The sequence below is a fragment of the Tetrao urogallus genome (assembly GCF_951394365.1).
Source record: "Tetrao urogallus genome assembly, chromosome: 2".
Taxonomy (NCBI): Eukaryota; Metazoa; Chordata; class Aves; order Galliformes; family Phasianidae; genus Tetrao; species Tetrao urogallus.
Window position 1 is genome coordinate 75,033,046 of NC_136814.1, and position 11,273 is coordinate 75,044,318.

Sequence of the window (11,273 nt, forward strand, 5' to 3'; positions counted from 1 at the left end):
TCATTAGAAAGAACTTTTTTTTTTTTTTTTTTTTTTCCCTGAAAGTGCCATTGTTACCTGTGAAAAAGGGTCTGGTTTGCAGCCTAAGGTTGGATCACGTTTTGTTGCGATGTGTGTGCCTCGTACAGGGGCATTATGTTTATGCCTCCCTTCAGCGCTTGCATCCTTTTGTGGTGGAGCTGCCCACGTCCAGATTACAGAGAAAACAGATATTCCACTCCTGTGTCAGCTAATAAGGTGTCACTCATTATCCTTCAGCTGGTGGAACGGGCTGCTTTGCGCGCTTCAGATGTTGTCTTGTTTGTGTAGATCAAGGCTGGATGGCATCCCATTTTACTTCATCCTGCGTTAACCTTTTTTTTATAGCAGTTGTATATTCTTCTCAGGAAGGCGTGCTTACTCACTACAAAGTACTGAGCAGCAGCAGTTCGTTAGGGAGTACTGCAAATTCCATTTCAGCCCTCGCTGGAATAATTTCCATATCTTGCATTTTAGGAAAGCTTTCAAAGTTTGCACTTCGGGGGGTTTGGGGCTCCTACGTTTCCTTTCTGGCAGACATGTGAAATGTTCTCACTGCTCTGAGAATTCATTATTTTTGCCCATTTCTGCCTCTGTTTACCACAGCGCAGTGCTGGATTCTAGTCTGTGCCCATGCCTGGAGAATGATGTTCAGTAGATTTGGAGTGTGTATATAGATACCCGTACATATATGCACTTGCAAAGTAATTTTTACAGGATCTCAGAGATAGATGTGCTAATTTTAGATGATCCTTTTTCCCCAGGAAGGCTACGTATGGGAGACTTCAGAATGACATTCAGCAGTTATCATGCCTGTAGTTCTGTACCCACACCTCTAGCTTGTCTGTTGTCCTCTGGCAACAGGAGCCAGAGCTTCTGTGTGACAAACACTACTGCAGTGTTTGTGAGACTTTGCACAGTTGTTCTTCTAGACATGTACCTGTTTGTGTGCATCTATCCGTAAGCTTAGGCATATATATCTGTGCATATACACGCACAAATGGAAATTCATAATGTCCCTTGATATCTTTTAACCATTTCTCTAGATATGATAAAACACTGGTTAGGGTCTCTGCATTTTGTTGTTCGGGTTACTCTGATATCAGATCCTACTGTAATTCTTTCTCACTTCTCTTTTTCTCTTCCTTTCTCTTTTATTTTTAAAAGAAAAGCATCTGCATGTTTCAAAGACATACACCATTGCCAAGCAATCTGGTGTAGTGGCTTAATATGCTGGCAAATAATTTCACAAGTTGTTTGTGTGTGTGAAGACAGTATATTTGAATATCATTATATTCAGATTTTAGCTACGAAGAGAGTTATCTGAGCTTATTTAAATTTTATGAAAGGCCAGACAGCTTCAGAAATGAAAGAACGTGTTACATTTTTCATCGGAGTGTGTAGTTCTGCCCTTTACTTGTGCTGATGGTGTGGGACATGGTGATTACCAAAGGCTTTTCTGTCCCAGCAGGCATCTGAGCTCTGCCTATGCTTGGTGGCCTGGTGGCAGTCTTTGGAGGAGGACGGCAGTAGAAGGAGCAGTGCTTCACAGTGTGCTGCTGACCTCAGCACTAGGTTTGTGCCATCACTTGTGAATCCCGCAGCTCGTTTTTCTTTCCTGTGTGTTCATCCATTGTATGGTCATTTGGTTTGAGCGTCCTACCTGCCTTTTCACCTCTGAAGTATGTGCTTCCTTTTCATAAGGAGCCTGCTGTTTCTTCATGTCCCTGCCCAGATGGGCTCAGCTGGTCTCTGCCAGCCATCCCCAGTTCAGTGCCATGTGTCTGTCCGTACCATCTCAGTGACCTGGCACATGATGGCTTCTCAGAGCCCTCTGCATCTTCTCTTGCCCTTTGAATACAAATAAAAAATGGGCTTTCAACAGAGCAAGCTGTTGCCCGTGGAGCAGTGGGTCTGTTCTTTCCTTAGGATAAGATCTGAAAATCCCACTGGCTATATCCTTCAGCTTCTGGAGGATCTCTGAAGTTCTATGAGCTCAGATCAGGGAGGTTTTCTCTCCTGAGTTTTCTTCTTCACCCAAACTGCTTCCCTTGAGTTGATCACAAAGTCAGTTATTTACTTTCCCCCAAATCTGCATCCCAGAGGCTCCTTGTCTTCTCTTACCTTTCCCTCGCTCGTTTGCTCCCATCTCACTTGGAGACATACTTTCTTCTTTCATTGCAGTTCAGTCACCATCATTTAACCCCCACTACCTCAGCTTTCAGCATCTTTGCTATCTAGTGAAGACTTTGATTAAAACTTGTTTCTGCCAGTGTCTCACAGGGGGGAAGGAGGAGAGCAGTCATGCACTCTGTGTGGTTTATTAAGATTTCTCCCTGGAGCCTGATGTTTTTTTTCTGCCTTTCTAGTTCTAATCCATACTCTTTTAATAAAGCTCACTAATATTTTCTATCGCTACAAATTCTTGACCTTATTTCTTCTGCTCCAGCTGTTATGTGGAAGCTGTTTTCTTGGAGCAGTTAGCTCTTTCTTTCTGCTAATAAGTGTGTTTTTCCCCTCACTTTCATGCTCCAGACACCAGATCTTTCTGGGGCCCCTTAGTATTTAGCATTCAGTGCAATCTGGGTCCTTGAAGCCCTGCTCTGCTCTTTGCAGCTGCTTCTCTCTCTTCAGCTACATCTTGTGAGCTGAGCTGATGTCTCTTTTTGGTATTTCCAGGAAATTGAGTGCTCAGTCCCCATCTCTTTTGCACCTTGCCAGGCTTCTCTGTCCCCACGTAGCATTTATGTCAATTTTGCCCAGCAGTACTAAGTGTCTGCACCTTTTGACATTAGAGATTGGTGAAAAAAGATGCAGGGAGTTAAGTCATTTCTATTGGAATATTGAAATCCGGAATAAACTCTCTTGTTAAAAGAAAAAAAAAAGAAGTTTGAGAGTTCAAAACTGACCAACTTGATGAGTTTTCACCTGTTTTCTTTAAAATGTCTATTCTGTAGCACTGTATCAAACTGTTCTTACTACCTGTTATTTCTCTTTTATTGGGAAGCTGGTCCTACAACTGGAGCTCCTCAATTTCCATTTCATATGGTTCATACTGCAGCAAGCCTATTTGTTGCCTCCCCAAATCCTGTCTTTAGATACTTGTAAGGTATATAAACTATGAAAGGTCCTGAAATCCTATTTCATACCATGTCTCTGTTATCTTAGGACAACGAGCTTTGCGCCCCCTCCTTGACCCCAGAGGACAGACAGGCTGTGTGGCTGTGCCACCATTAATGCAGACTGATGCTCCCCTCTCAGTACTTCACCTTGTCCAGAACAATTGTGTTTCTTAAGCTGAGAGGTTTTGAGCAAAATCAGAGCTCTGGAAAGTTTTCATGCTGGCCAGATGGGGCAGCTGTCCCCACTCTTTCCCCTACCACTGTGTGATTTGAGTGCTTCTCTGAATATGTGATCCTTATGTTCCTTGGTTTGTTTAAAAGACAAGGGGCTCCAATCTATGCTTCCCACTTCCCAAGCATGCTGGAGTATCAATTAGTGCCTATATTTCTGGTTGTTTAACTCTTGGTGTAAAGTGAAACAACTCAAGCAGTTCACAGAGGGCCAGCAGAACGGACGCCTTCATGCTTAGCAATTCTGTAGCAAACGTGGCAGAACTTCATCCCTGCCTCAGAAGGGCTTGAGTCCCTCTGCACTGAGGTGGCTGTGTGTGCCCTGGCTGGGTGGGAAGTGAGACAGGGCGTCTATTCTCTGTGTCCACAAGGCCTAAGTAGGGTGGGCACAACTGAGGAGGGAGGAAGTGAGGTATTTTCTTTTAAAAACATTGTCCATCACTAGATAATGCTTCTTTTTTCCTTCTCTTTTTTCGTTCCCCAATTGTTTGGCTTTTGTCATTCAGACTGTTGGCTGCAAGATGCCTAGGGGGTGTCGTTTAAGGACAGCTCACCCCCAGATTAGAACAATCCAGCCCCCATCCTGCTAGAGTGCAAATGGTGTGTTAATGAGCATAAATAACCAGGTAGCTGTGGTTTCTGGCTAATTAATTTTCAACTTACTTACAAGAGATATCTTTCAGCATAAGTAGCAAATTTGGCTCAGCACTTGCATGCAGCTATTATCCCATAGCTGGCAGCGCACTGCTGTAAGGTGGTAGCACCTCTAGTTTTCTCCAGTCCTAGCTTCGGTGCTCTATCCTGACTCCTCACTCAGGGAAAATTCCCACAGAAGTGGGTGCAGGTGTTCCTGAACTAGGAGTGACAGCATATTTGCTATTTATAGCCTAGAAACTGCACAGTGTTGGAGATGTAGTAGTAAAATAATAAATAGGAAAGGGGTAACATGGCTCTCATATTCTCAACGTTCGTTTCTTGCTGAGTCTTAGAGTGACATTTCTCAGGCTCAGTTTCTTTCTTGAAGGCATGGAAACCTCATCCTGTCCTCAAAGCAGCATTGTTCATCACTGTATGGGATAAGGTAATTATTAGCCATATACATTTTCATTTTATAGGACAGTTTCAATTCCTGGAGGCCAACAGTAACTCTAGTAGATCTCCGTTCTTGTGCATGTTTTCAGCTGAGTGCACATGGTTATAAATTACTGCTCTTTCTCCCAAGGCAGTATTTCTGGACCTGGTGGGGTTGTGGTCCCAGCATTCTGGGCACTGTGCAGACTTGTCAGAAGAGACAGCCCTCCTCTGAAGGACTTGCAAGCCTTACCATGTGGAGCAAGTCTCCTTCCTGCATTCGTGTATCTTTGTGCATTCAAAACTGTTTCAATTATACCTACTTGTCCTTTAACCTGTTCTTAATTAGCTGTCGCTATTGTAGAAGAAATGTATGCGTATGGAGATCAAAATATTTTAAAATAGAAACTCAAAGGGTTTGATTGTGGATTTCCCTTTCTTGTTTTGATTCCTTTTCTTTTCATATCAGCGCTATTTCAGTTATCGGTATCATCACTGTATTGCTTGTAATTACTTTCTGAGGAAGAACGTCAAATGTTCAGTTTCTATTCAGGCTATTAATATTGCTCTATCAATCATCCCCTTTTGAAAATTATAATAAATTCTGCCCTTCTTTAGATAACTACTAAAACTTCCCAGTTTTCCTTCTCCCCCAAAGCAGCAGGAGAAAATAGATTGCAGCATTTTAAGAAAGTCACCTTCTTGTTCCTTGTGTGAACTGGTCCTGTGGCAAATGAGAAATCAAGAGGAGTTGGAATTCTCCCTGTTGTCCGAGATGAGTTCCCAGCCTTTTATGCATTATCTGATTTAGATTTTATCTAAGGGGTCTTGATACTCTGCTAGCACCTAGACATTCTGTAAGCTGTGCAGAACCATGCAGCAAAGGGCAGTGGTAAGATTTGCCCTTCCCTTCACCCGTTCTTCAGATCTGAAGGATGGAGACTTACACAGTTGGGAGTGTCTTCAACTGTCAGCTGATGTTTAGTATGTTTGGACCCTGGCAAAGCAGGCTGGAAGAACAGGATAGATGAAGTTAAATCCAGGTCTGAAGACAGCTCGCTGATGTGTTCATAAAAGCCACTCCATCTAGTGGCAGCTGCTTTGCACAGCCAGTCTGACGGTGCCAGCCAGGAGCCTCAGGTTTAGGAGAGAAGTAGCACTGTCTAAAATGGTGTGCAGCTATTGGCTTTTCTGGTTTTATTCTTCAGGATAAAAGACACTTGAGGTTTTTATCTTTTTTTTTTTTTTAAATCATGATCCATCATCAGAATTCATTACTGTGAGTTGCTGCGTGCTCTCACATAAATACACTGACAGTTTTGAGTGCTGGCATCGGCAAGGGCTCTTACTCATCTTTAATCATCATTTCTATTCTTCTTAGAGCCATTTTAAAATAAGCAAAGTTGTAGAGGTCATCGAGGAAAAGGAGCAAGCTGAGAGCTTCAGGGACTCAAATCCTCAGCAGGAAAAGCGGCTCCTGGCTGGGCAGGAGGGCTTTCCTTCACCAGGCTCTGGGCTTAGCTGCAGCATAGAGCCCTCTCCCACAGCCTCTCTCCAAAGGAGGGATTGACACAAGGGGCCCTCATCTGCCAGGGAGGCTGTGAAACGCTTCAGGGCTCCCAGGGGCAATGTTTGTGGGTCTCAAGTCATTGGTTTGTGTTGAAGGGAAGCCAACGGTGAAGAACTGGCCATGTGGCTCCTAGCTCAGGGGCCATGCCTGCCAGGTGCACATCTATGCCTGTAGACAGTGGAGCTCAGCACTGAGCATCGTGTGGTACCAGTATCAGACCTCACCAAACAAAGGGACTAACTTTTTGGTCTGTGCTAACCTGTGCATCACCTCAAACCCTAAACTGGACACTTCTGGTAGCCCCGATGGCAAAGTCCAGCCTTGTTTTCAGTAGGCAGCCAAGGAAAACATTGTTTCAGTGCATTTCAGTATTGTAGTTTATACTGGGACAAGCTAGCATCTAAATTAAAATGTACTAAATTCCAGTGAAGTACAATTCCAGATCACGTGAATGGCTGTTTTACTGCAACTTTAATAAAAATCAACTGCTACTTGAATAGGTGCGTGCACACATACTGCTAGAAATTTCCAATTATGATATTCCCAGCAGCAAACAACAACAAAATTAATGTCAGCTGCATCCCCCAAAGCCTAAACTGCACCACTAATGAACTCTGAAGTACTCTCAAAGAAAACTCTTTGCAGAGACAATAAGGTAGAAATTACTGTAATAATCTGAATATAAAAATACTGAGAACAGAAATCATTGAAATTCAAAGTAAGACTTGCCTCTCCTGATCCCATTAACCACGTTGTTAGCATAGCATATGCATGCATGGTGATATTGTCACATAGCTCACTGACACCTCTAAAAGAGCATAGAGGAATCCTTGTTGTTTCATTTGTATTTCAAACAGAGGTAGGGGTTGTAGCGGGGCTGGCACCTTATGATGAGGCCATATACTTAACGTGCCTTCAGCGGGATCTAACTGCCTCGTAACAATTTGTTTGTCTGTCTGGCAGAAGTGTTTCGTTGCATACAATTTTCAAAGCTTTACTCAAACATAATCTTCTCGACATGGGGCTGTGGCTGTATTCATTAAAATGGTTGTCTTTCTTCTGACAGAAATAAGCCAGAGCGTGTGAGTACCACAGCCATCATTACATGCTTATAGAATGACTTGGGTTTTGTTCTTATTCTCGGTACCTTTCAAATGAATACCATTTTCTTCACTCCTGGTTTTAAACTGATGTTATAAAGCCAAGTCCAAAGTTGCCAAATTTTACCCAACACACTCTCGTCAGAAGGGTCATTTTTGCAACATATACAATCTTCGAAAACTACCGGGAACATCTGGAAGGTGCCTTCTGGAAGAGAAGTACCTTATGTGTTAGATGACTGCAGTTCATTTTTAATGTGCACTTCAGCAGCATTTCCCTCCTGCACTAATGAAGCCCTCAGAATTTAATCCCTTAATATATTTCAAACTTGTCTAATAATTATTTTATTTCTTGTGGAGCAACAATGTCTGTGAAAGCTGACAGTGAGTATCTGTGTTGCATATGGGACTGTCCTGTGCATCCTGGCTTGTTTGTAGCCCTTCTTGCAAGCTGCACTGACACTGCAGTGTCTTCTGAAAGTGAGGGTTCATATTCTTCCTGTAATGCTACGTGTCTAGGCCTACTGAATAGAATGGGAAACATTCTATTAATGAACTATGGAGGCAGTCTCAGTTGTTAGATACCAATTCAACACGCACTATAAATATATCAGTTGTCAAATGATCTTGGCTTCTTTTGGAAATCCTCATGGTTTCTCCTCTTTTTAAGTGTTATTACAGAATTGTAGAATCATAGAATTGTGTAGGTTGGATGGGATTTTAAAGATGGTCTTGTTCCAGCCCTTTGCACCTCTTTCTTTCAGTTTTTATGGAAAAACTTGGATAAGTACAGAGCATGTTTACTTTTTCAGAGTTGTGATCAGTAAGTACTCTTGATTTTGGCCACTAATCTGTGGTGGCCTTTCTGGACATTTATTGTCAGTTGTGTAAAGTGAAGAAGTTACATCAGCACAAGGCTGTGTTCAGCTTCAGGGATTTCTTGAGCATCTCAGACAATTTTCTCCATTCTAAAAGCATGAAGAAGTTTGCTTTTGTTATTGCTGCTGATGTAATCATCTGAGTGTCCCATAGCAGATGCAGAATAGCTGAAATAATGATTCTAGCTCTTTGCATTCACTGACTGCCACTCTGGCGATGGAAGGGGACCTAAAGCAGGTGTTCAATGTATATTCAGGGAGTGTTGCGTGGATGAAGTTACATAAAGGAGCACAGCATAAAAAGAGCTGTGAGACCAGTCTTACATGTTGATGTACAGATGATGCTTAGTTGGCGATAAGCATGCTCTCCCAAGGGTACCGTGACCAGGAACTACATCCTGCACAAATCATCAGCCTCAAGCAGAAGCTTGGTGTAACAGAACTCAGAAACCGATGGCTCCCTGGGCACCTTCTGCTGTTTCCCATTTCTGAGTGGACTGAGTGTCTTTGAGGGTGTCCTCAGTTGAAAGAATGACGTTGCCACATTTCTCGTGGGAGCAGTGGTTCTTTGGTCCCTCTCACCCAGAGTTTTGGCCACAGCTTCGCACTGCTGCCAAACTTTGCACCATGTTTTTCTCAGTGAATGTGAACTCTCCTGATGGAGCCTTCCGATCCAGACAGAATGAGTCACTGTTACACCTGCTGATTTTGCAGCGCTGCTCATTTTTCCTGAAACTGTGGAGAGAGCTAGGTAAACACCCACTTTGCCTTGTAGTCCGAGCATCCTGGTTACTTAGGTTTGCTTAGATAGGAATTGAATTGAAACTTTATCCAGGTTTTGCATTTATAGATAAATGTGCTATAGATGCTGATTAATTTTCAATAATAATCTCAGGATCTTAGTAGACCTCAAATTACTGTGACAGAATCATGTGAATGTGCCGGCATACTGGGTGAACTGTGCAATTTAGAGTGTGGCTCTTTCTCTGTCCCCTGCATTGTCAGGTTTTCAAAACCCTTGGTGCCTTTTGAAAGGAAAGCAATAAAGGTGATGATTCAGTTTAATGCTGTTCTTGCAGTGGCACTTGGTATTATCTAAATGAAGCAAGCCCAAGGAATATTGGTCTGCAAGGTACTTAGCAATCAGAAGCTAAGTTCAGATCTAGAGAAAAATATCTTCCTGGTGGAGCAGCTCAAAACGTTTTGATGAGAAATGAAAATTAACTTTTGTAGAATACTCAGTGCTTCGTACTTCCAGTTTTTTTCACCACTTCTAGGGTAATATAATTTTAGTGAAATCCGTGTGATTTTTTTCTGAGTGCTCAAGTCATTCTGACTCCCGCAAGTGGTAAAGGCTAGACCTGAACTGAATACAGGAGGAAGGTCAATTTTGATACAGTTCAGCTTAGTTGTTTGTGGAGTTTGTCTCCCTGTGTGTCTTAACAAAGTTTGATCTTTTCCCCTTCTAGGATTTCCTCAGATGTCTTTTTCCATCCTCCAAGTCTCTTTGAAACCAACAAGACTGAGGTTATGAAGTCAATTCTAGATGGCCTTGCAGATACAACTTTCCGAACAATTACAACAGATCTCCTTTACGTGGGCTCCAACGATATCCAGTACGAAGACATGAAAGGCGACATGGCATCCAAGCTGGGATACTATCCCCAGAAGTTCCCTCTCTCCTCTTTTAGGGGTGATCCTTTCCAAGAAAAAATGACTGCAGGAGATGATCCCCTGCTAAGCATTATTCCCTCAGACCAGATCAATATCACAGAGTTTTACAACAAGTCCTTGTCCACGTTTAAGGAAAATGAGGAGAACATACAATGTGGGGAGAACTTCATGGATATGGAATGCTTTATGATCCTGAACCCCAGCCAGCAGCTGGCCATCGCTGTGCTGTCGCTCACCCTGGGCACCTTCACAGTCCTAGAGAACCTCCTGGTCCTGTGTGTCATCCTCCACTCCCGAAGCTTGCGGTGTAGACCCTCTTACCATTTCATAGGCAGCCTGGCTGTGGCCGACCTCCTGGGCAGCGTGATTTTTGTCTACAGTTTTGTTGATTTCCATGTTTTCCACAGGAAGGACAGCCCCAACGTCTTCTTGTTCAAGCTGGGTGGAGTTACTGCCTCCTTCACTGCCTCTGTAGGTAGCCTTTTTCTCACGGCAATAGACCGGTACATATCTATACACAGGCCGCTAGCTTACAAAAGGATTGTAACCCGACCAAAGGCTGTCGTTGCGTTTTGTGTGATGTGGACCATTGCCATTGTAATAGCTGTTCTTCCACTGCTCGGCTGGAACTGCAAAAAGCTCAACTCCGTGTGTTCAGACATATTCCCTCTCATCGACGAGACGTACCTGATGTTCTGGATCGGGGTCACCAGCATCCTCTTGCTGTTCATTGTCTATGCCTATATGTACATACTGTGGAAGGCGCACAGCCACGCTGTTCGCATGCTTCAGCGTGGCACGCAGAAAAGCATAATCATTCAGAGTACAGAGGATGGGAAAGTACAGATCACTAGACCTGATCAAACTCGTATGGACATCAGGTTAGCCAAAACCTTGGTCCTTATTCTAGTCGTTTTAATCATATGCTGGGGTCCTCTCCTCGCCATAATGGTGTATGATGTCTTTGGGAAAATGAACAAGCTCATCAAGACTGTCTTTGCCTTCTGTAGCATGCTCTGTCTGCTGAATTCGACAGTGAATCCCATCATCTACGCTCTGAGGAGCAAGGACTTGAGACATGCCTTCCGGAGCATGTTCCCCACCTGCGAAGGGACTGCTCAGCCTCTGGATAACAGCATGGAGTCTGACTGCCAGCACAAACACGCCAACAACGCGGGAAACATGCACAGGGCTGCTGAGAGCTGCATTAAGAGCACAGTTAAGATTGCCAAAGTGACCATGTCTGTCTCCACAGACACGACTGCTGAAGCGTTGTAAGTCAGAGACTTCTCAGCGTTGTGAGAAAAGGAGTTAGTTAAAAAAAAAAAATTAATTGAACAACAGAGAATACCAAACCCGTGGTGTAATGTGTTTGTACCTCCCTGTAATATCTTTTTGATTTGTCATTGTAAGCTAAGCAATGGTTGTGTTAAGAGTATTACCATCAACCAGTTCTTCGAGTTTTACAATTAGGGATCCAAGCTAAATTTTCAAAAGTTGTTTTGTTGTTTTCTTTTTCCCCTCAAAAAGTGTTTACTGGATAATAGCGAGTTTCCTGCAAGAGCACAGAAAAAACACCAAGCTAGCAAAAGTTCCTTTTTGGGATGTG

The 11,273-nt window shown here is 43.2% G+C and overlaps 1 protein-coding gene across 1 annotated transcript; it reads left to right on the forward strand.

The window, feature by feature from the left end:
• Window positions 1-4,317: 4,317 nt before the first annotated feature.
• Window positions 4,318-10,942, forward strand: CNR1 (cannabinoid receptor 1; the record flags this gene model as incomplete). Its single annotated transcript, XM_079532534.1, has 2 exons — window positions 4,318-4,452; window positions 9,460-10,942. Exon 2 carries the CDS (start codon window positions 9,521-9,523, stop codon window positions 10,940-10,942), a length of 1,422 nt encoding a protein of 473 aa, XP_079388660.1. The 5' UTR covers window positions 4,318-4,452; window positions 9,460-9,520.
• Window positions 10,943-11,273: the final 331 nt, after the last annotated feature.